The following is a 25,425-nucleotide window of genomic DNA, read 5'->3' as shown; positions in this document are numbered from 1 at the left end:
CTGTGGCACAGAACTCTTACTTGAATACAAATATCAAACCTTGAATTTTTAGTTAAAATAAAGAGGCAAACATTCAACACAAAACGTCATACCTACTTATCTCACAAACCAACACATACTAAGCTAACAAGGTCCCCCCTTGTCACGACACTGCACTCATAATTAATCTAAATATATTTGGCTTTAAAACATCAGCTCCATTAAACAGACAGCTATGGTTACCGACATCAGTCATTTAACCCATTATTGCAAGAGAGGCCTGCATAATATCAAATTTTAACACTATTCAGATCTTCTTGAGCTGAGACTTAAATACAAAATACATTCCACAGCAAGACAAACAAAATAAAATCATGAGGCTTCGGTCAAGGCTTTGTTGAACTTCAAAGAAAAACAAGCGTATGCTAATGGTATGAAAATATTCCATACTTTTAAATTCCTAAGAGAACAGTACTAAAATAATGTAAACTAATCTTTAAACATTACTTCACGGTAGTAAAACATCAACATTATTCAGTTTACAAAGATTGAACATGATTTTGTTTTAATTTTATACTAATTTTTCTAAATTGCTATACAACATCTTAAAACGTTAGACAATGTACACTGTGCTAGTTACTAATTCTCTCTGCAAAATCCCAGCCATTATTTTGTGGCTAAAGAAACACACGGAGGAAACGAGTCAAAGTAACAACAAATAGGAGTGTTCATGATCACAGAAGAATGTGGCTAATTTTTGTGTGCTTATCAAATTTCTCTTCCCTAAACTTGTATACATTAGGTACAACTTAACTAGTATTGCAAGTTATATAACCGTACTGAAATTAATCCTTTGCATAGATCTTTTACCCTTCTTTATTGTGTTTATTACTTATAAACATGTATTGAATACTGAAAAACAATGGTTACCTTTCCACATACTTATTTCTTCAAGGCTTGCATCTGCTCGAAAAAAACAACCTCTAAACAAATTCTAAAAATGTGGCATCTAAGAACATATTAAATGCTACTTGTTGGATTTGAATCCAAAATCTAAGATGTTCTAACCGACGGTGGTTCTAGGCCATCAAAAAAAAATGGACATGCTAACCAACATTGTTCCAAAGCTATGTACCATGGGTGGTTGGTGTTAATGGCGGCGATCATTATTTCTTACGTCTTTGCCTTAGTTAAAAAGAAATACTACTCAAAATATAATTCCCCTGTCAAGTTATAGTAAATAGAGTGAGAATTAACAGTGAATTTAACTCTAACACACCAATAAGTGTAAGTGATTACACATTTACATAAGAAAAATTGTTATCATAAGTGTAAACCTCACAATTATTACAACCGGTGATCCTTTGATGGTGGCAGCACAGACACTGTGAAACTGCACCACCTTCTCCATTGCTCATTATTGTAGCCTGCTCCCAAGCCTGTGAAACTCATGGGCAGTTTGTCTTGCTGATTCCTTCATAGGCCCCGGAGTGCGCTACAATAAAGAGCTATTCAGCTTGTGGTACCGCTTCCACTGGCTGTACCACCCATATCACAAAAAAAAATTGTGTTTGACATAGGGGTGACCGGTTGGAATAAATAATGTGAGTTCTTCACATATGATCATTTTTTATTCAAATTTTCAAGCCACACTACATTTTTTGGAATATTAAATTGAATGTCAATTTTGAGCAATGAGTGCCCGGTTTTTAAAAATACGGGCACTTTTATTGATGAAAGGTTACATTGCACCGGATTTGTAGAAATACTTCCTGTTTTCTTCTCCAAAGCCGGATCGACGATCCCCCGCCTTCTTCTCCCTGCTGTACAAACACAGCAATGACGAAAACATCTACCTCCCTGATTGGAGGAAGCCGGTTTTGCCATTTCTGACGTCAGTACAGAGGAACTGAGGCTGGGATCGGTGATCCGGCTTTGGAGAAGAAATAGGTAAGTATTTCTACAAATCCGGTGCAATGTAAACTTTCATCAAGTATAGTGTCCCTGTTTTTAAAAGTATTTTTAAAAACCGGGCACTCATTGCTGAAAATTGACATTCACTTTAACAGTAGATTTAAATGCACTGTTTTATAAAGTGTGTTTACTATCACTTAGATTAATTAATGAAAATGAAATCTCATTTCAAGATACATTGGCTTTTTAGTCTTGTTTTTGCTATAAAATACTTGCTTTAAAAATAATATGTCTCACACTCCCTAAAGAAGCCTTAAAGGAAACTCTGTAACCTAAGTATGTAGCAAAATATTGCACATTGCTCAACAAAATACATTTCTTGACTCCACTGACTATAGCCAGTTAGAACTAGCTGTATAAAGAGTTTGTGCATTGCTCTAAACAATCACTACGTATTATCTCGTCACTCAATTTGTAGTGTCTATGATCTAAGCTTCAGCCCCTTAAGGGAAATTGAAGCAAACATTTTTTTACAGCAAAACCAAAATAAACAATAAATGTATATTGCTATGTTTCATTCTAGTTAATTAGTTTGCAGGTAACACAAAATGCATTGGCCTAAGAAATATATACGGCTGTTAAAACTTTTGAGAATTAGGGGCTTTAAAGGGACATTAAACACTAAATACATGCTAGATAGAATGATGCATTCAAAGAAAAGATCACTCCATGACTAACATGTAGATGTATTTTTTAAAGTTTCATTAGTTATTTAAAAAGTGACAAAATAAGTGTAAAGTTTTAGTGTCTATAAAACACTGGGAGCTGCCATGTTGTAACTTAGGTTACCTTCTCTGCTGTGGCCAATTAGAGACAGTTATAAATAGGTCACTAGAGTGTGCAGCCAATGGCTGCGCTGGATTTAACAGTGTTCTGCACTTCCATTTCTAACAGGAACTGAAAAGCTCACAATTTCAAAATGGAATTACAGGCAAAGAAGACAAAATAAATAATGAAAGTATATTGCAGAGTTGTTTTATATATACAATTTATCATTTTATATTACCATCTCAAAGTGTTTAATGTCCCTTTAAGATTATGATTAAGTTGCTTAGCAACCCACTAACATCTCTATTGAGGGAAAGAATGTGACCGATACGTTATAACCACCTCCTTCAACAGATGTTTCTTATCTATCAAATAGTCTCATGTCCACTACCAAGGTCCAAACTGCTTTTTTTTTTTTTTTTTTTGAAGGGAGAAGACGTAGACAAACAGGAAAAAAAGAAATATATATGATGTAGTTTTAAAGGGGCATAAAACACATTTCTTTCTTTCAAATGTTTTAATATACTTCTATTATCAAATTAGCATAACCCTCCTGGTATCCTTTATTGAAGGAGCAGCAATGAAGTACTACGAGCTAGCTGAACAAATCCGTTAAGCCAATGACAACAGGTTTATAAGTGCAGCCACCAATCAGCAAAGGACACCAAGAGAATGAATTAAATTAGATAAGTACATTTCTAGATTTTAAGTTCCCACAGGAATAGGGCCCTCAATTCCTCCTGCATTTGTTTGGTAAATTTTGTCCTGTCAATTAAAAATATTGTATCGTCGTACTTTTATCTTTTGTACTTATGGACAGCACTGTGGAATCTCTTGGTGCTTTACAAATAAGCATAACAATAATAATAAATTGGAAGTTGTATGCAATTGCATGCCCTAGCTGAATAAAAGGAAAATGTGGGGTTTTATGTCCCTTTAAAATCACACACTCTTGAAATACTTAAAGGGACACTGAACCCAAATTTTTTCTTTCATGATTCAGATAGAGCATGCAATTTTAAGCAACTTTCTAATTTACTCCTATTATCAATTTTTCTTCATTTTCTTGGTATCTTTATTTGAAAAGCAAGAATGTAAGTTTAGCCGGACTATTTTTGGTTCACAACCTGGGTCGTGCTTGTTGATTGATGGCTAAATGCACCCACCATTAAACAAGTGCTGTCCAGGGTCTGAACCAAAATTGGCTGGCTCCTTGGCTTAGATGTCTTTTTCAAATAAAGATAGCAAGAGAATGAAGACAAATTGATAACGGGAATAAATTAGAAAGTTGCTTAAAATTGCATGCTCTATCTGAATCATGAAAGAAAAAAATGGGTTTAGTGTCCCTTTAAAGTGAATGTAAATTTTGATGCTAAAGTGCCCAGTTTTTAAAAATTTGATTAAAAACAGGGGCACTTTAATTCATCAAAATTTACATTTCACTCCTGTTGTGAAAAAAAAACTTACCTTTTAAACTTGACAGCAGCTCCAGCTTCCTCCGGTCGTTGCAAGCCATTTCTGACGTCAGAAATGATGGATAGGTCATCCTCCAATCACGGCTTCCCCCCCGGGGGAATCAGTGTCTGATTCAACGCCGTGATTGGAGGAAGCCGGATTCCTCATTTTAGACCCAAGAAGAGGCTTTGTAATGGGTGGAGGAAGATGGAGCTGCTGTCAAGATTAAAAGGTAAGTATTTTTTCCCCAACAGGAGTGAAATGTAAATTTTGATGAATTAAAGTGCCCCTGTTTTTAATCAAATTTTAAAAAAACGGGCACTTTAGCATCAAAATTTACTTTCACTTTAAGGGGACATGTTAGTCAACATAAACACTTTTTTACTCCTGATACAAATGTGAGAATGAGAGGGTTTAATAACGTATTATTTATTTAAAACAAGGATTATTTCACAAGAGTAAGTGTTCTGTGAGCATTTACCATCTTTGTTCATTTATTCTCTCTCATTATATTATGGAGATGAAAGTGCTAAAAGGAACAGACAACATCATCACTGCTAAGTTCACACTTTTCTTTACTGAGATTTCATAGAATTTCACCGAGACTTCTGCATAAACTCGAATTGAGGAGAAAGAAAGGGACTGTGTCACACTCCCTAGTCTCAGAAGAAAGTACTTACATTGAATGCTTTAAGTCTTTCTACAATGGGATGAGGTAACTAGGAACATTTGGAGGTAAAATAGTTTCCCTCTTTACAGAGATGTTCATTAGATATTTTTAGTCATACATATATGCTACATTCAACTGACGCAGTATATGGATAACATTTATGTTCACTCTGTGAAAATAATTATATTGTACAGGTGGATAAAGATTGGCTTGTTACAAAGAATTATTCAGTCCCATCTGGTTTAAAACAATTGTGCTATGACCTATATGGGAAAGAAGGGTACACACATTTCACTTCCTAGTCCCTTAGAGTTTGAACACTACATCACTGATACAAGATCATCTAAAATCCTATATAGAATACAAAACAATAATACATTATCTATGTCAGAGAACACGATGGGTGTGCTTGTATTCCCAAATGCACAATGATTTGCAGGACTGCCTAACATTGCTAAGCAGAGAGAATAATTATTTCCATTCATTGTTGTATGTTCTCCAGGACAGTGTCTAAGGTATATATTTTTTAGATTGTCATTTTAAGAAAACACACAAGAAAATAGAACTACAGCCATTACAGTGGCATGATCATTCTTCATAGCAGCTACAGTGCAATGACTACTCGCAGCCCAGGTTAAGAGACAGGAGTGTGTCTACTCTTGCTAAAACACAATGCTTTGCACTACATAGTTACAATAGTATGGAGCTTTGTAAAATAACAAGAGACGAAATAATTCGGTCATCTTAACAAACTGTAGAACGTAAGAAAAAGGGGGAAAAAATATATATGTATGTATTTTAAAAGGGTAACATTTGTCTTGATTACTTGTCATCAAAAAGAGAGGTTGGTTGCAAGAGTGTACGCTAACCTTCACTTCCTAGACAAAGGATTGAAAATCAAAAATCCATATTTCAATTCTTAGACCCAGTACCCTCTGTGAAGGCTACATATTTTGTGTTGATTTGTGTAAGTGCTTTTAAATATAGGAGTTGTGAGATTTTGGTAGCTCTTTGCCTCGTAATACAGGAACACGTTTACACATTGATAACCAAAAATGGTTCATGATTCAGTTATGAGAACAAAGGGTTCAATTGTAACATCTTGTTAAAAACAAATAAATAACAGATCACAACAACACAGACTAATTTCATAGAATTAAAACAGAAGACAGAAATCACTTTGGTTTTTAACCCCTTTTTGTCTTAAAAGCCAGCCAATCCGTTGGCAGCACCATTATGTGTTCGATCACAAATATCTTGTGAAGAGGTTTATCATGTCGCAATTACTCTAATGCAAGTCAAATTCTACATGCAGGAGGGCTGAAGGTTAGTTAACATATACCTAGTAATTAAGGTGATAGAAGGGATAAATAATGATGATAAACATTAGCACTGACTCCTGTACTGAAGTACCTTAATAAGCAAATAGTTGGTGTATCCAGTATTGCAACATAAGCTGCAATTTTGCAACCCAAGATTTCACCCCCTACGTTTCAGCCCTATAAATGTTACAGCCCTGTTTTGAATGTCAGATTTAGGAATGGATGCTCTTTAACACACTGTTCCAAGTGCTACTTCATTTCATGTCACTTGTGTCCTGACAAAGGGGTTTTCCATGCTTGGGGTCATCATTCCAGGACATAAACACCAAATAAACCATGCGCAGGTATTTAGGGGCACTGCCCTGTAAGCCGAAAGCACAAGCACCAGATGCCACACTACTGACCAAATGAAGGAAAGTGCTGACACACAACTCCTCTGTACCTTATCTCCTGAAGGCACTCAATCTATAACCAAAACATAGAATTCACAAAATAAAATGGTCAAGAATGGTGAGTTTGCCTTAGGAAAAAAAATGCACCTTCCATATTGTGTGGCTTAAGATACATAAATGTTCAAGTAATTCAGGTTTTTTTGCTTTCTCTTTTTTTTTTTTTCCTTAGTATTCATCCATGGTGCTCTCAAGGAACAGGTTCCGAACATCCAATATTGAGGCCAGCTCCAAAATCTGTTTCTGAAGGTGAAGGTTCTCCACAATCTCTTCGCGTGGCAGAGAGGGGTATGTTTCTGGGTAATTCCTGGTTTCCTAAAGAACAATCCATTAACATGTTAACTCGTAAAATAAAAATTACACCTTTGAAAGAAAACACAAGAAAGTAAATCATTATGGAAATGCTACTTGGGAAGGTAGAACTTAATGACAGATTAACAGGACATGGAATAAAAATTAAATGTTTACGATTCATAAAGAGTGTAAAATTAAAAAAATAAATCTCATTTACTTCTGTTGTTAAATTTACCTACTTCTATTTGTATCCTCTATTGAAAAGTATAGACACAGTACAATTGTCATTACACAGTACACCTTGTCATTATTAGACACAGTTGTCTTGCTATAGAATAACATATCAGTCAAGTCTAACCACTTAAAACAAACACCTTGTTTGTTGCTATTATTTTTCAATAGCCAAACTCCACCACCATTTGACTTATTTAGAGGAGACAATCTGGGCTTGAGTCTACAGATGGCAAGGCTAGCCACAAATATATTGTTTGTATAAACTGCATTGTTTTGCACTTCTTATCTGTTAAAGACAATTAGGGAAAGATATGCAACAGGGTTAGCTTTGAGGTGAGTCAGCAGTTTGCATAAATTATAAAAAAAACATAATTTATGTAAGAACTTACCTGATAAATTAATTTCTTTCATATTAGCAAGAGTCCATGAGCTAGTGACGTATGGGATATACATTCCTACCAGGAGGGGCAAAGTTTCCCAAACCTTAAAATGCCTATAAATACACCCCTCACCACACCCACAATTCAGTTTAACGAATAGCCAAGAAGTGGGGTGATAAGAAAGGAGCGAAAGCATCAAAAATAAGGAATTGGAATAATTGTGCTTTATACAAAAAAATCATAACCACCACAAAAAGGGTGGGCCTCATGGACTCTTGCTAATATGAAAGAAATGAATTTATCAGGTAAGTTCTTACATAAATTATGTTTTCTTTCATGTAATTAGCAAGAGTCCATGAGCTAGTGACGTATGGGATAGCAGATACCCAAGATGTGGAACTTCCACGCAAGAGTCACTAGAGAGGGAGGGATAAAATAAAGACAGCCAATTCCGCTGAAAAATTAATCCACTACCCAAATCAAAAAGTTTCAATTTTTATAATAAAAAAAACTGAAATTATAAGCAGAAGAATCTGAAACTGAAAACTGAGACAGCTGCCTGAAGTACCATTCTACCAAAACTGCTTCTAAAGAAGAGAACACATCAAAATGGTAGAATATAGTAAAAGTATGCAAAGAAGACCAAGTCATTACTTTGCAAATCTGATCAACAGAAGCTTCATTCTTAAAAAGCCCAGGAAGTAGAAACTTACCTAGTAGAATGAGCCGTAATCCTCTGAGGCGGGAATCCACCCGACTCCAAATAAGCATGATGAATCAAAAGTTTAACCAAGATGCCAAATAAATAGCAGAAGCTTTTTGACCTTCCTAAAACCAGAAAAGATAACAAATAGACTAGAAGTCTATCTGAAATCTGAATAGCTTCAACATAGGATTTTAAAACTCTTACCATATCCAAAGAATGTAAGAATCTTACCAAAGAAGTCTTAGGAAAACAATAATTCCTCCCTAATGTTGTTAGAATTTACAACTTTAGGTAAGAATTGAAATGAGGACAGCAAAAACCACCTTATCCTGATGAAAAAATCAGAAAAAGGAGATTCACAAGAAAGAACAGATAATTCAAAAACTGTTCTAGCTGAAGAGATGTCCAAAAAGAACAATACTTTCCATGAAAGTAATTAATGTCCAGAGCAAGCATATGCTCAAATAGAAGAGCCTGAAAAGCCTTCAGAACCAAATTAAAACTCCAAGGAGGAGAAATTGGCTTAATGACGGGTTTGATACGAATCAAAGCCTGAACAAAATGATGAATATCCGGAAGCAACACTGCCTTATCCTGATGAAAAATCAGAAAAGGAGATTCACAAGAAAGAGCAGATAACTCAGAAACTCTTCTAGCAGAAGAGATAGCCAAAAGGAACAATACTTTCCAAGAAAGTAAATTAATGTTCAGAGAATGCATAGGTTCAAACGAAGGAGCCTGTAAAGCCCTCAGCACCAAATTGAAACTCCAAAGAGGAGAGATTGACTTAATGACAGGCTTGATACGAACCAAAGCCTGTACAAAACAATGAATATCAGGATGATTAGCAATCTTTCTGTGAAAAAAGAACAGAAAGAGTAGAAGTTTGTCCTATCAAGGAACTGAAGACAAACCCTTATCCAAACCAACCTGAAAAAATTATAAAATTCTAGGAATTCTAAAAGAATGGCAAGAAAATTGAAATGTAGGTCTTCCAAACTCGATAATAAATCTTTCTAGATTTACGAGTCAGAGAAACCTCTATGACTTACTACTAAGCGTTCAATTTCCATACCTTCAAATTTAATGATTTGAGATCCTGATGGAAAAATGGGCCTTGAGATAGAAGGTCTGGCCTTAACGGAAGTGTCCAAGGTTGGCAACTGGCCATCCGAATGAGATCCGCATACCAAAACCTGAGAGGCCATGCTGGAGCCACCAGCAGTACAAACAAACACTCCATTAGAATTTTGGAAATAACTTTTGGAAGAAGAACTAGAGGCGGAAAGATATAGGCAAAATTATAATTCCAAGGAAAGGTCAATGCATACACTACTTCCGCCTGAGGATCCCTGGACCTGAATAGGGAAGTTCTTTATTCAGATGAGATGCTAACAGATCTATTTCTGGAAACCCTCACATCTGAAAAATTGAAAAACATATCTGGGTAAGAGAGACCATTCTCCCGGAAGTAAAGCTTGATTAACAGAGATAATCCGCTTCCCAAATGCCTATACCGGGGAAAAAGACCACAGAATTTAGATAGGAGCTGGATTTAGCCCAAGCAAATATCCGAGATACTTCTGTCCCAGCCTAAGGACTGATAGTCCCACCCTGATGATTGACATATACCACAGTTGTGACATTGTCTGAAAAACAATAAACGTCTCTTCTTCAAAAAGAAACTAACTGAAGAACTCTGAGAATGCACAGAGTTCTAAAATATCAAATGGTAATCTCGCCTCCTGAGATTTCCAAACCCCTTGTGCTGACAGAGATCCTCAGACAGCCTCCCAACCAAAAAGACTCACATCTGTAGAGATCATGGTCCAGGTTGAAAGAAACAAAGAGACCTGTAAAACTAAATGATGGTGATCTTAACCACCAAATCAAGATAGTTAAACATTAGGATTTGAAGATTTAAAATGTAAAATCCTAGAATCCCTGCACCATTATTCAGCATAAAAAACTGGAAAGGTTTTCTATGAAAATGAGCAAAGGGAATTGAATCCAACGCTGCAGCCATAAAACCTAAAACTTCCATGCATATATAGCAGCTGAAGGAAAAAATAGAGACTGAAGGTACCGACAGACGGAACCCAATAAAATTGTCACTTGTCTGTTAGAGACAAAGACAGTGACACAAACTATCTGGAAACCTAAAAAAGGTGACCCTTGTGTGAGGAATCAAGAGCTTTTGAAAAAAAGATCCTCTATGTCCTGAAAGAACAAAGTTGAATCATATGAGATTCCGCAGCCTCAGAAAATAATCTGAATGAAAACAGAAAATAAAGATATACATCTATTGTATCTAATGAAAACAAATAATGCTATCACTGACCAAAAAAAGGCAGAATAGACCATATAAATACCAATCTAAAAGATGGTACATTTATATAACAAAAAAGATTTTCTATCTTTGGAACAATGAATAGTTTTGAATAAAACCCCAAAACCCAGTTCCTAAAAATGGAACTGGAAGAAATACCCCAGAAGATTCCAGGTCTGAGCAGCGCTTGAGCCCCAACGGGTGATCAGCCGCGCTTTCAACATTACCCCAAATCTATAGGACCGAAATACACTTAAAGAAAGTGTTAGCCTTACTGGAATAGCTGGAATATCATAGAGAAAAAAGACTTCTCACAGACGGTTTTACTCTGAATTTATTCTGTACCCAAAATCAAAGAAATTTGCAAAACAACAAATTTAAAAAAAATCTTAACCTGCCCCTTACCAGCCAAGCTGGAATACGGCACATACATTGCAATTTTAGGGAGCTGATTTTGAACTAAAAAATTTCCAATTAAAAACATGTTACTTGGGTTCACCTGCTTCAGGAGCATGGTTAGTGGCTTAGCTTTAGGCCCTGCATTGTGCTCCACACACACCCGCATCTCACCCTCCAACGCACCGCACTTACCCCTTTACACCACCTGCCTCCTCTTTCCCCCTTGCCCCCCCCCCCCCCCCCTTCCTTTTTTTTTTTTTTTTTTTTTTTTTTTTTCCCTCTGCCAGGCCTCGACCTCGACCGGCCCCACAGTAGGGCCCTTAAGTGGTTTAGTAGTAGTTTAGTTTATTCTTTCCTTTTTTTTTTTTTTTTTTTTTTTTTTTTTTTTTTTTTTCTCTTTTTCATTTAGCTATTAAGTTAGTTTATTTAGGAAAGTTTTGGTTTATAAAAAATACTTTAAAATGCCTGGGGATGGCAGACACGTACAGAGGTAACTTTTATACTCACTCGTAGATCAATGACTGGCGGAAATGTCAATATGTATCAGAGAACAGCACTCCTCATGATTATGTTTACTCCTGCTATTGTTATATACTGTAATCTTACCTACTAATTGTAAACTGTACACTGAATCTATGTGTCCTCTGTGCGTTCTGTTTTTGCTTTCCCTAATAAAAATGATATTTTAAAAAAAAAAAACATGTTACTTGAGAAAGAATTCAGGAATTTGTTCCTTAATAAGAACAACCAAACTAATATAAGCTTAAAGTTTTAGTCTTAGAACTCAATCTTGAAGCCCAGAGTAACAGTTAAGAATTGAAGCCAATTATAAACCAAATAATTGATTATCTTAGAAAAAAAGAAATATAGATTTTTAGAAATCACAAAATTCTTCTAGCTAAAACAGCTAAAGACATAGATTAAACCTCATTTGCAAAAATATTCAATAAAATAAAGACACAAATGAAATTATTAGCATGATAGCCCAGTTAAAGGACCAGTCAACACACTGGACTTGCATAATCAACAAATACAAAACAACAAGACAAATGCAACAGCACCTAGTCTAGTAGATTTTGTCCCTTTAACAATGCTAAAATAAATCATAATCTGATACTTGATCTTAAAGTAAACAGAAAAATGAAGCAATTGCAACATCATTTAAATAAATCATAGGTCCAAGAAAAGTACCTGAAAATAAATAATTTTCCTTAAATAAGATACAACCATCTAAAGGAAAATAAATACTATTTTGCTATAGAAACAAACAGCATAATTAGCAGGAGTAGAGATAGCCCCATTAAAAATTGAGAACCCTCAAAATTGAAATTAACTGCCGGCAAAGAATATAGTTTAAAACCTTTGAAGAAGGAATAAAAGAAAATTCTCTGCCTATTCCATTCCCTAGTATGAGGAACTGGAAAAAAACCTCTGAAAACACAGAAGAATAAATAAGCAGAAATAAAATGTTAGCTAGTCTTGAAAAAGAACTAGATACCTTAATATCCAAAATAATCAACACCTTTTCAACAAAGAACAAATGTACTTTAATAAAAAAATAAAAAAGTAGATTTGTTAGTGTCAATATCTGATGAAGAAAATTCTAAATGAGAAAAAAAACATCATCAGAGAAGGATAATTCAGTATGTTGTTGGTCATTTGAAACTTCAATAAATAAAAAAGAAGTTTGAAAAAGACCTAAAAATTTTATTAAAAGGCACAATGTCAGACAAAGCCTTTAAAATAGAATCAGAAAAATATTCTTATAAATCTTCTAAGTATATCTTGTACATAAGATGTAAAAAGAAATAGCAATATATAAAGCATAAATACTAATGGATTCTGCATGTAAAAGTTTATCATTAAACTTATAACAAACCGCAGCTAAAGATAAACATTCATAACATTTAAACTAAATGAACTTAGCTTTGGTAGGACTGAACTCAGTCAACAGGAATCCCTCAGTACGTTTTGAAACAGGAACAGTGAAATCTTGCAATATGTAATGAAAAAAAAAACATTTAAAGCAAAATTATCAAATTCCTTAAATGACAGTTTCAGGAATGGGAAAGAATGCAAAATAATAAGCTTCTAGAAACCAGAAGCAATGAAAAAGTGAGGTTTAAATAATGTGAGGAAAAAAAGTGGAACAAAAAAGACGCCCACATTTTTTGGCGCCAAATATGACGCCCACATTATTGGCGCCAAATACGACGCCCATATTTTTGGAGCCAAGTATAATGCCACATCCTCAGACGCCGAAACCGACGCCCACATTTTTTGGCGCAAAAAAAGTCTGAATACGCATGCGTCAAAAAATGACGTTAACAGAATACAACTTCCGGCGTCAACTACGACGCCGGAAATGACAAATTTTTGCGCCAAAAAAGTCCGCACCAAGAATGACGCAATAATAAGAAACATTTTCTGCCCCCGCGAGCCTAACAGCACACAGGGAAAAATAGTCAATTGAAAATTTTCAAGGTGCATTATCCCAAATAATGAAACTGACAGTCTGAATTTAAGGAATACTGATTATCCTGAATCATGGCAAATATAAGTTTAAAGACATATATTTAGAACTTTAAATATAAAGTGCCCAACCATAGCTTAGAGTGTCACAAAAAATAAGAGTTACTTACCCCAGGACACTCATCTACATATAGTAGATAGCCAAACCAGTACTGAAACGAGAATCAGTAGAGGTAATGGTATATAAGAGTATATCGTCGATCTGAAAAGGGAGGTAGGAGAAAAAATCTCTACGACCGATAACACAGAACCTATGAAATAGATCCCCTAGAGGAAGACCATTGAATTCAAATAGGCAATACTCTCTTCACGTCCCTCTGACATTCACTGCACTCCGAGAGGAAAACCGGGCTTCAACCTGCTGCGAAGCGCATATCAACGTAGAATCTAGCACAAACTTACTTCACCACCTCCACAGGAGGCAAAGTTTGTAAAACTGAATTGTGGGTGTGGTGAGGGGTGTATTTATAGGCATTTTAAGGTTTGGGAAACTTTGCCCCTCCTGGTAGGAATGTATATCCCATACGTCACTAGCTCATGGACTCTTGCTAATTACATGAAAGAAACTAAATTTATGTTTACCTGATAAATTATTTTCTTTCAGAATGATGGTCCACAGTCCACCATAACATATGGGATTTTCAGCCACTAGGAGAAGGTCAAGAAACCATACAAGAGCTTTAAAACCCTCCCATCTCTCTAGTTTTACATACAGCCGAGTTGAGAATAGGAAGGAAAAGTAGGAACGGCAAAGCAGGGTCTATAGAGGTGTCGTCAGAACTGTCGCCTAAAAATTTAAATGGACAGGGCCTGTGGACCATCAACATTCCGAAAGAAAATAATTTATCAGGTAAGCATAAATGTTGTTTTTTTTTTGTAAAATGATGATGGTCCACAGTCCTCCATAACATATGAGATTGATACCCAAGCCAATGGACTATGTTATGAAAAGGATGGGACAATTTTTCTGGCAGTTCTTATTTAGCCGACACTGTGGCCTGAAGGACTTTCCTACCAAAAGCTGCTTGCTAAAAAGCAAAACCTCAAGCGAAGTTACCCTTTCCTCCCTTACGCTCTACTCCTAATTTTTCTCTCTTAATACCTTGAGTAATATCTCTTGAGTTATTACATCCTGACAAATATTTGTTAACATGTAAAATCATACATATGTATAATCTGATATTAAATGTACATTTGATTAATTTAATGTACCAATGTAAAGTTTCTTGACTGTTAAGCATACGTCTCAATAAAGCTTTTGAAAGAAAGAAAAAAACCTCAAGCGATAAACTCTGAAAAAAGTACGCAGATAAGACATGTTGCATCTTACCAAATCTGCTCTAAAGATGTAAAATCTTTCAAAACCCCACAACTTTGCAATTCCTCTTGAAGAAAGAGCTGTAATGCTCTTAGAAAAAGTGGCCTTCCAACCATCAAGAGAGTCTTGAATCCCTTCTAATGAGTTAACAAGCAAACGCTATCTTAGTAGCTTTCTGCCCCTTACTAGACTTAGTAGTGAAAAAACTAAAAAGAAGTTTGATGGAAAACTGTAGTTCGGAGATAGAACTTCAAAGTGTTTACTATAATCAGATTATGTAATATCTGCTAACTAGCAGGATCTGAACACAATGAGGGAACAACCATCTCTTATTGGTATTTTCCTTTACAAAGAAAATCATATTTAGTACAAAGTATAGCCTTCACCTTGTGATAGTGAGAAATGTAGCATCACAGACAAGGTTAACGATTTAGAAACTCTTTATGCTAAAGAGATTGCTAAAAGAAATAGTACTTTCCCAGTTAACAGACAATAGCAATGTAATGCAAAGGTTCAAGAGAAGAACTGTGTAATATATAGAAAAGTAAGTTCAGATCCTAGGGTGGAGAAATAAGTTCCATCAGTGGCCTAATTCTAACTAACACCTTAACAAAAGTCTGAACCTAAAGAAGTTTAACTAACTTCCTATGAAAAAGAGATAATGCATAAAATAGTGGACAAACCCTTGACCAGGGCATCCTGAAAACTGAAGGATTCTAGGAATTTTAAAGGATACCAAGAAAATCCTCTGGAAGAACACCATTTAAAGTATGTCTTCCAAAAATGTCTTGTGTTACAGGCTTTCTTGCCTGCATTAAAGATTCAATAACTAAATAAAATACATCTCTATGTTCCAAAACTAGGAGCTCAAACTCCATGCCATTAAATTAGAGATTTGAGATCTTGATAGAAAAGAGAACCTTGAGACAAGAGTCAAAATGAGATAAGGAAATCAAAAAGACATATGCACTAGGTCCGCATACCAAATCCTACGGTGCCAGGCTGGATCAACTAATATTACTAACGTTTGATCCAAGAAAGACTTGGAATAAAAACAAACAAAGGAAACAGGTATGCTAGATGAAAGTCCCATGGACATTCCAAGGTGACTATAATATGTGAACCTAGGATCTTGTGATCTTGCACAATAGCTTGTAAGTATGAGTCCATTGGATCAATAAGCGATCAAAAATGTTCTATGCCGAGACCACTCATGAATGGACCGATTGACTGCTGGAATGATCCATGACATTATCTGATTGAACAAAAGCAGAGGAGAAATGGTTAACACTTATATCCGTGTGTGAGTAGATAATGCCAAACCAGGCTCCGGGACTTAGGTCGATAAACACCCCCCCAAAACAGTACATATGTGAGCCAATATACGAGGTGTACCTTGAGCACTGAAGAGAGAGATCCTGTATATACACGGAACGATATCCGATGGCAGCGTGTCTGCCGACTTCTCTTGCTTCCGCCTCTATGCAAAACCCGGTCTGCAGCTCTGTCGACGTCACCGCGTGACGTAAGGAGGGGGTGTGTGTGTTGACGATCTGTATATTCACCCGGCCCAGCGGTTTGATGAGGAGTAGTAACCTGGACTCAGTAGCTGGTCAAAGCATCACATAACAAAGGATGGAGTCCCAGGTAGATAGGATAAAACAATTCTTTATTAGATTCTTTAAAAGTAAAGTTCAAGTGAGACGCAGCTCACACGGTCACAAAATCAGCCAAAAAAAGAGTGGAGAAATGAGCGTAGCACCAGTGGCTTACATGTTTCGGCTAAATGCCGTAATCATAGCCTATGATTACGGCATTTAGCCGAAACATGTAAGCCACTGGTGCTACGCTCATTTCTCCACTCTTTTTTTGGCTGATTTTGTGACCGTGTGAGCTGCGTCTCACTTGAACTTTACTTTTAAAGAATCTAATAAAGAATTGTTTTATCCTATCTACCTGGGTCTCCATCCATTGTTATGTGATTATCTGATTGAAAACCGATATATTTTTCCTTTTTCAGAAGAGGTCACCACTGAAGAGCTCGATGAATCCCCAGGAGTTCCAAAATGATTATAGGAAACCTCGCCTCCTAACGAGACCAAACTCCTTGAGCTCTCCGAGCTCCCCAGATCGCGCCCTATCCTAAAAGACTGGCATCTGGTCAATATAGCCCAGGAAGGCTGAATAAAGAAAGCCCTGAGAGCTAAGGACAGATTGTCTATCCACCAGGATAGAGATTGCCCAGGATAGAGATTGTTTTACTGAGGAATCCAGAACAGTTTGATGATCTAATTGCAGATAATTCATCTTCCATTGTCTTAGCATATAGTTTAAGAGAACGCAGGTGAAAGCAAGCAAAAGGGACTATGTCCAATTCCGCCACCATTAGGCCCACTACTTCATACATTGAGACACTATTGGATAAGCAGAAATCTGAAGAAGAGAACATGCAGACTGAAGTTTTAGTTTACAAGAATCTGTTAGAGACAGACACATGACAATGGAGTCTATGAAAACTCCCTGTAAACAAACCTTGGTGGCTAGAAATAAAGAGCTCTTTAGAACAATTATCTTCTAACTGTGATGCTGTAAAAAGGATTGACGCCTGTGAGTGTAAGAGATTGCCAGAGACAAGAAAGGAGCCTGAATTAGAATGTCGTCTAGGTATGGGGCAACTGATAAGCCCTAAGTTCTGATTACAACCAACAAGGCTCCCAAAACTTTTGTGAATGTGCGGGGAGCGATGGCTAACCGAAAGGGAAGGGCAACAAATTGGAAATGTTGTAAAAAGCAAATCAGGGGAACTGATAATGGTCCTTGTGAATGGGAATGTGAAGGTATGCACCCTTCAAGTCTATTGTGGACATGAACTGACCCTGTTGGACAAGGGGTACAATTGTACAAATTATATCCATCTTGAATGCTGGAAATCTTAGAAACTTGTTTAGAGTTTTTAAATCCAGTATGGGTCCGAAAGTTCCCTCCTTCTTTGGAACAATAAAGAGGTTTTAAAAGAACCCTTCCCCTGAAAAAGGAACAGAATGAATAACCCTCATGTGCTCCATATCTTGAACACACTGGAAGAAGGCGACAGCCTTCAAAGGATTTCTGGGGACACAAGACAGAAGGAATTGACATTGAAAACATATCCTTTAGCCATGGCCCTAGTTTCCAGGAAGGCTTGGAATATTTTGTCTTTAGGGAAAAAAGGACCTCTGATACCTGGAGAAGAGCAAAGATCAAAAACAATTTCCTGGTCTGTTCTTTCCTCTAGATTTCTTATCTTGAGGTGGAAAAGATCCCTTTCCTCCAGTAACGGTGACCCACCTCCATTCATTTTCAAAATTGGTCAATCGCGCACCACCGACTTGCCGTGCCCGGGGTGTGTGTGTGTGCTTATGGGGTTACAAGGGGATGCTGATGGGGCTTATGTAAGTTACACAGGGGGTGCTTATAAGCCCCATCAGCACCCACTGTAACCCCTATAAGCACCCCCTGTCAGCATCCCCTTGTAACCCCCATAAGTACCCCCCAGGCACGGCAAGTCAGCGGTGCGCGATGGACCAATTTTGAAACTGAATGGAAATGGGCAAATAAAACTGACTACAGACCGATCAGATAATACATAGGAAAAAAGCGTTACTGCATTATCTGATTGGTCTGTGTGTCCGTGAAGTCAATGTCTTGACAACCAATAGGGTTGTGTTTCCAGTGTGCCAATAATGCCTTGTATATGATCAGTGAAGAGCAGGGCCGTGTGCGCATGCGCGGCATTGTTTGCGCATTGAAGATTACAGGCCACAGAATTCCTCGACCCGTTGATTTAAAATAGGTCGCCTCCAGCAGCTAATTCACGTCACCAGAAGTGACGTAGTGCACGCATTCTTAAGCGATATACAACTTATTTTAGAACACCGGCTCTGAGAGAAAAAAGAACTCCAAAACTGAGTGGAAAATCAAGCCCACAATGCCCTCTGTTGGTGAGGAAAATTATTGCAAAGCTGTAAATGTAAAATTAACAAAAATATGCAGCGGTGCCCAACCTCTATATGTGCTAACTGAAAACTGTGTTCCTGTCCATTTTTGCTATCACTCTATTTAAACAAAAATAGAGCATTTTTATTATTTATTTACCTGTCAAAACTATTTATTTTTAGTAGAATTGATCTAGGTATTGATTTAGGCCCATTTTGGTATATTTCATGCCACTATTTCACCGCCAAATGCAATAAAAAAATTTTTTTTTTAAAAATTGTTAACTTTTTCACAAATTTGGGTTTCTCACTGAAATTATTTACATACCGCTTGTGCAATCATGACAATGATTGTAAAATCTGCTCTTGGATCCCATTTGTTCAGAAATAGCAGACATACATGGCTTTGCCATTTGCTTTTAGTAATTAGAATGCAACCAATTGAACCACACTTCAATTATTCCCGGCAGTAAATGGGGATAATCAGGTAGATAGTAAGGTTCATTTTAGCTGTAGTGTAGCGATTACCCTCCCACCCCCCAATCCCTCCCAAACAGCTCTCTTCCCCCCCATAGGTCACCACCATCTTAGGTACTGGCATACAGTCTGCCAGTATGCAGTTAAGTTTTTCTTTTTTATTATTGTTATTATAATTTTCTATAGCTTAGTGATCCTACTCAACCCTCCCACCACCTCCCTGAACCCTCAAGTAGATCTATAACCTGCCTCCTCCCACTAATGGCGGCGATATTTAGTACTGGCAACAAGTACCTATAGATACATATATTTTTTCTGTAGTGTAGTGATCCCCACACCTCCCCCCTCCAGCGATCGTTAGTTAGGGCCCCCTTCCAACTTTTTTCTGTTGTGTACCTTCCCATCCCTCCCTTAAAATATTATTCTGTAGTGTAGGACCCCTCCCACTGTGCCGCCCACCCGCCTTCCTTCCCACAGACGGTGATACACACAGTGTCACTGTCTGTAATGATCAAGCATTAAATTTCTTTCTTTCTTGACACAGTGAGTCCACGGATCATCTCTAATTACTATTGGGAATATTTCTCCTGGCCAGCAGGAGGAGGCAAAGAGGACCACAGCAAAGCTGTTAAGTATCACCTCCCTTCCCTCCAACCCCAGTCATTTGACAAAAGGAAAAAGAGAGAAAGGAAGTAACACAAGGTGCAGAGGTGCCTGAGGTATACAACACAAAAACCTGTCTAAATAAACAGGGCGGGCCGTGGACTCACTGTGTCAAGATATAAATAAATTTATCATCAGGTAAGCATAAATTCCGTTTTCTTTCTAATGACACAGTGATTCCACGGATCATCTCTAATTACTATTAGGAATCAATACCCAAGCTAGAGGATACAGATGATAAGAGAGGGAAAAGACAGGGAAGAAAGAGAAGTAGCCGTAGCTTTCTGACCCTTGCGTTTATCAGAGAAAACAACAAACGCAGAAGACTGGCGAAAATCCTTAGTCGCCTGTAAATAGTATTTCAACACATGCACCACGTCTAGGTTGTGCAGCAGACGCTCTTTATGAGAAGAAGGGTTAGGACACAAAGAAGGAACAACGATTTCTTGATTAATGTTCCTACCTGAAACCACTTTAGGGAGAAACCCTAACTTAGTACGCAGAACTACCTTATCCGAATGAAAAATAAGGTAAGGGGATTCATACTGCAACGCCAAGAGTGCAGAGACTCTACGAGCAGAAGAAATTGCAACAAGAAACAAAACTTTCCATGATAACATCTTAATATCTAATGAATGCATAGGCTCAAACGGAGCCTGCTGAAGAACCTTAAGAACAAGGTTAAGACTCCAGGGAGAAGTAACAGGTTTGAACACAGGCCTGATTCTGACCAAGGCCTGACAGAAGGATTGCACGCCTGGTACATCCGCCAAATGTTTATGCAACAAAATAGACAAGGCAGATATTTGACCCTTCAAAGTACTTGCAGATAAACCCTTCTCCACACCCTCTTGGAGAAAAGACAAAATTCTAGGAATCCGAACTCTACTACAAGAGTAGCTTCTGGATTCACACCAATACAGATATTTACGCCATATCTTATGGTAAATCTTTCTAGCTGAAGATCCCAGTACCTCGAGCTTGGCATTTTGTCGAGATGCTATGAGATCCAGCTCTGGCTGTCCCCATTTGAGAATCAAGTTGGCAAACACCTCCGGATAAATTTCCCACTCCCCCGGGTGAAAGGTCTGTCTGCTCAGAAAATCCGCTTCCCAATTGTCCACTCCTGGAATGTGGATTGCAGATAGACAGCAGTTGTGGGTCTCAGCCCACTGAATAATCTTGGCTACCTCTGTCATGGCCAAGGAACTACGAGTTCCTCCCTAATGGTTGATGTAAGCCACTGAGGTTATGTTGTCCAACTGGAACCTGATAAACCGGGCTGAAGCTAACTGAGGCCAGGCCAGAAGAGCATTGAAAATAGCCCTCAGCTCTAGGATGTTTATGGGGAGAACATACTCCTCCTGAGTCTATGTCCCCTGAGCCTTTAGTGAGCCCCAGACTGCTCCCTATCCCAGCAGGTTGGCATCCGTTGTCACAATCACCCAGGTGGGTCTGCGGAAGCAGGTTCCCTGGGAGAGATAATCCTGAGACAATCACCAAGGAAGAGAGTCTCTTGTCGCCTGATCCAGATGTATTTGCGGAGACAGATCCGCATAATCCCCGTTCCATTGCCTGAGCATGCATAACTGCAAAGGTCTGAGATGGAACCGGGCAAACTGAATGATATCCATGGCAGCTACCATCAGACTGATCACCTCCATACATTGAGTCACTGACGGCCGAGGAGAGGACTGAAGGGCCAGACAAGAGTCGAAGATCTTTGATTTTCTGAACTCTGTCAGAAATATTTTCATTGATAGGGAATCTATTATGGTTCCTAGGAACACTACCCTTGTAGCTGGAATCAAGGAACTCTTTCCCAAATTCACCTTCCATTCGTGAGAACACAGAAAGGATAACAGCATCTCTGTGTGGGAGTTTGCTTGCCTGAACCAGAATGTCGTCCAGATAAGGCGCCACTGCAATGCCCCGTAACCGGAGCACCGCCAACAGGGATCCCAAAACCTTTGAAAAAATTCTGGGAGCTGTGGCAAGGCCGAATGGAAGAGCCACAAACTGGAAGTGTTTGTCTAGAAATGTGAACCTATAGAAACTTGTGATGATCCCTATAGATGGGAACATGCAGGTACGCATCCTTTAAATCTACTGTTGTCATGAATTGACCCTCTTGAACCAAGGGAAGAATGGAACGTATAGTTTCCATCTTGAAGGACAGTACTCTGAGGAACTTGTTTAGACTTTTGAGGTCTAGAATTGGTCTGAAAGTTCCCTCTTTTTTGGGAACCACAAACAGATTGGAGTAAAACCCCAGACCCTGTTCCTTCAATGGAACAGGAACTATCACTTGAACACAGAGTAAGAACACCTCTCTTTTTATCTGGTCTACAGATGATCTTGAGAGCAGAAACCTGCCCCTGGGAGGAAAGTTCTTGAACTCTAGTTTGTATCCTTGGGACACGATATCCACCGCCTAGGGATCCAGAACATCCCGAATCCAGGCCTGAGCAAAGAAGGAAAGTCTGCCCCCCACAAGATCTGGTTCCGGATCGGGGGCAGACCCTTCATGCTGACTTTGAGTCATTAACGGGCTTCTTAGATTGCTTTCCCTTGTTCCAAGACTGATTGGTCCTCCAGGAAAGTTTGGACTGTTCCTGCTTGGCAGAGGGAGAGTAAGGCTTGCCTTTGAAGTTTCGAAAGGAACGAAAATTACTCTGACATCTTTTCTGCTTATTCCTCTTATCGTGAGGGAGGAATTACCCTTTTCTCCCGTAATGTCTGAAATAATTTCCGCCAGGCCCGGCCCAAACAAGGTTTAACCCTTGTAGGGAATTGCCAAAAGCTTAGACTTAGACGATATATCTGCAGACCAGGACTTCAACCATAAGGCTCTGCAGGCCAGTACGGCAAAACCAGAAATCTTTGCTCCCAGCTTAATAACCTGTAGGGAAGCATCCGTAATAAAAGAATTGGCCAACTTAAGAGCCTTGATCCTATCCTGGATCTCTTCAAGGGGAGTATCTGTCTGAATAGAATCAGACAACGCATCAAACCAGTATGCCACCGCGCTGGTGACGGTAGCAATACACACCGCAGGTTGCCATTGTAAATCCTGGTGTACATACATCTTTTTACATCTTTTTATCCATAGGATCCTTAAAGGAAAAGCTATCCTCTATGGGAATAGTAGTTCTCTTAGCCAAAGTGGAAATTGCCCCTTCCACCTTGGGGACCGTCTGCCAAGACTCCTTGATAGAGTCAGCTATTGGAAACATTTTCTTAAAAATTGGGGATGGAGAAAAGGGGATACCAGGTCTCTCCCATTTCCTAGCAATAATCTTTGTAGCCGGTCTGGTACAGGGAAAACCTCCACCATGGAAGGTACATCAAAGTACTTGTTTAGCTTACTAGATTTCTTAGGATTGAAAGAAGGAACTATTCCGTAATAAAAGAATTGGCCAACTTAAGAGCCTTGATCCTATCCTGGATCTCTTCAAGGGGAGTATCTGTCTGAATAGAATCAGACAACGTATCAAACCAGTATGCCGCCGCACTGGTGACAGTAGCAATACACACCGCAGGTTGCCATTGTAAACCCTGGTGTACATACATCTTTTTAAGTAACCCCTCCAACTTTTTATCCATAGGATCCTTAAAGGAACAGCTATCCTCTATGGGAATAGTAGTTCTCTTGGCCAAAGTGGAAATTGCCCCTTGGGGACCGTCTGCCAAGACTCCTTGATAGAGTCAGCTATTGGAAACATTTTCTTAAAAATTGGGGATGGAGAAAAGGGGATACCAGGTCTCTCCCATTCCCTAGTAATCTTTGTAGCTTGGTCTGGTACAGGGAAAACCTCCACCATGGAAGGTACATCAAAGTACTTGTTTAACTTACTAGATTTCTTAGGATTGACTACGACAGTAGTGTCGGAGTCGACCAAGGTAGCCAAAACCTCCTTAAGTAACAAACGGAGGTGTTCCAGCTTAAATCTGAAAGATACGACTTCAGCATCAGAAGAAGGAATTAAACTGTCTGAGATTTCACCCTCAGACACCACCGAAGTTTCTTCCTCCTCAGACTACTGGGAAGGAACATTCGGAAATAGCAACGACTGTGTAAGAAACCTTACTCACTGATTCCTTAGATTTCCTCTTGCGCTTTCCCTGCAGCATGGGAAAAGCATTCAGCGCATCAGTTACCACAGAAAATATGTGGGTAGCAATGTCTTGCAACGTAACTCCAAACAGAGTGTGAGAGGAAACGCAGGGCACTACATGTGTAGATGATAAAGTTTGGGACACTTGAGGAGAAAGCTGCAGCATATCTTGAACAGGAGACCCCTGAACAGCATCCGCCCTAGACAATGATGGCTCAGAATTTAAAAGTCTATCCCAGTAATGCAATGTTCTCTCAATACATGAGGAACAAAAAGGGATTGGTGGTTCCACATTAGCGTCAAAACACAAAGTACAAGTAACATTTTGCAGGACCTCTTGGTCCATCTTTAACCAATATTTGAACAAATAAAAAATAAAACACTTTTATTTAATTTTGAAATTATTGCAAAAAAAAAAGTTACTGACCCTTTAATTTTTTTAAAAAATAACTATTTTTTTAATGCAAAAACAGCGGTTCTAGAGCACCCCAGACATCCTTTACACCTCAGCTAGCTCTGCTGAGGTGCCTACCTGTCCTGCTGGTTGCCGGAGTCAATAGATAGAGAAAATCCGGACTCAATCCAGAGCAGCTCCCACCGGTACCTGGCGACCGCTTCACTGAAAACTGCAGATCCGCAATAAAGTATGTCACCCTTCCGGCACTCAGGAAGTGAGAGAAAAAAGCATGCAAAAACTCTTTGCCACTTCAGAAAAGACCCACCCATCGTGCTGAACCTCCCGGCCGGCATTAGTCTTCACTCTGAAGGTAAAGCTGCCGAGAGCAAGTAAAAAACACTACCACCCTGACCGGAATATTAAACAAACTGAGCCTATGTCCTCCTCTCGTCCCCAGTGCCTGCACAAACTGCCTCACATTGTCCTATTAACCCATAATAGGATTAATGTATCTGATGTCCCATACAGTGCTAACTGTGAAAGTGGCAATATTTTGCTTTATACTTGCTTAGAAAAATAAAATTAGCACTTACCTCAATGTAATCTGCCTGGCAGCAGGGCAGCTCACTGGGTTTTAGAGGCATTCTCCCTCACATGGACCAGTGGAAAAAAGGAAAATATTGAGTAATCTTACTCAGGCTTTCAAGTTAGGGCAGCAACAACTATTTGGGAGGCGCAGTGAGGATTATACCCCACAAGTTCCCAATTGCTTAAATGCCACCACTGCTCTACTGAAGAGACTGACATGGGCTACGGCTAAACCCAGGAAGAAGCAGGACAATCTTGCTCTGCGTATAAATAATAAAATCTTGATTGAAGAATCTTCTTTCAGACACCTAAACTTTACCACCTCCTTGCTTTTAACATAGGCAAAGAGAATGACTGGGGTTGGAGGGAAGGGAGGTGATAATTAACAGCTTTGCTGTG

At 38.4% G+C, this 25,425-nt stretch overlaps 1 protein-coding gene across 2 annotated transcripts in view; it reads right to left on the bottom strand.

The window, feature by feature from the left end:
- Window positions 1–4,584: 4,584 nt before the first annotated feature.
- Window positions 4,585–25,425, bottom strand: part of SCAI (suppressor of cancer cell invasion) — a 573,395-nt gene continuing 552,554 nt past the window's right edge. For both annotated transcript variants that reach the window (XM_053695796.1, XM_053695797.1), the window contains one exon: window positions 4,585–6,932. In XM_053695796.1, coding sequence (XP_053551771.1) covers window positions 6,786–6,932 — 147 coding nt within the window. In that variant the 3' untranslated portion in view covers window positions 4,585–6,785. The remainder of the gene's footprint in view (window positions 6,933–25,425) is intronic.

Source organism: Bombina bombina, chromosome 12 (assembly GCF_027579735.1).
Source record: "Bombina bombina isolate aBomBom1 chromosome 12, aBomBom1.pri, whole genome shotgun sequence".
NCBI lineage: Eukaryota > Metazoa > Chordata > Amphibia > Anura > Bombinatoridae > Bombina > Bombina bombina.
Note: the sequence above shows the minus strand (reverse complement) of the source record. Positions and strands in the feature narration are given on the sequence as shown.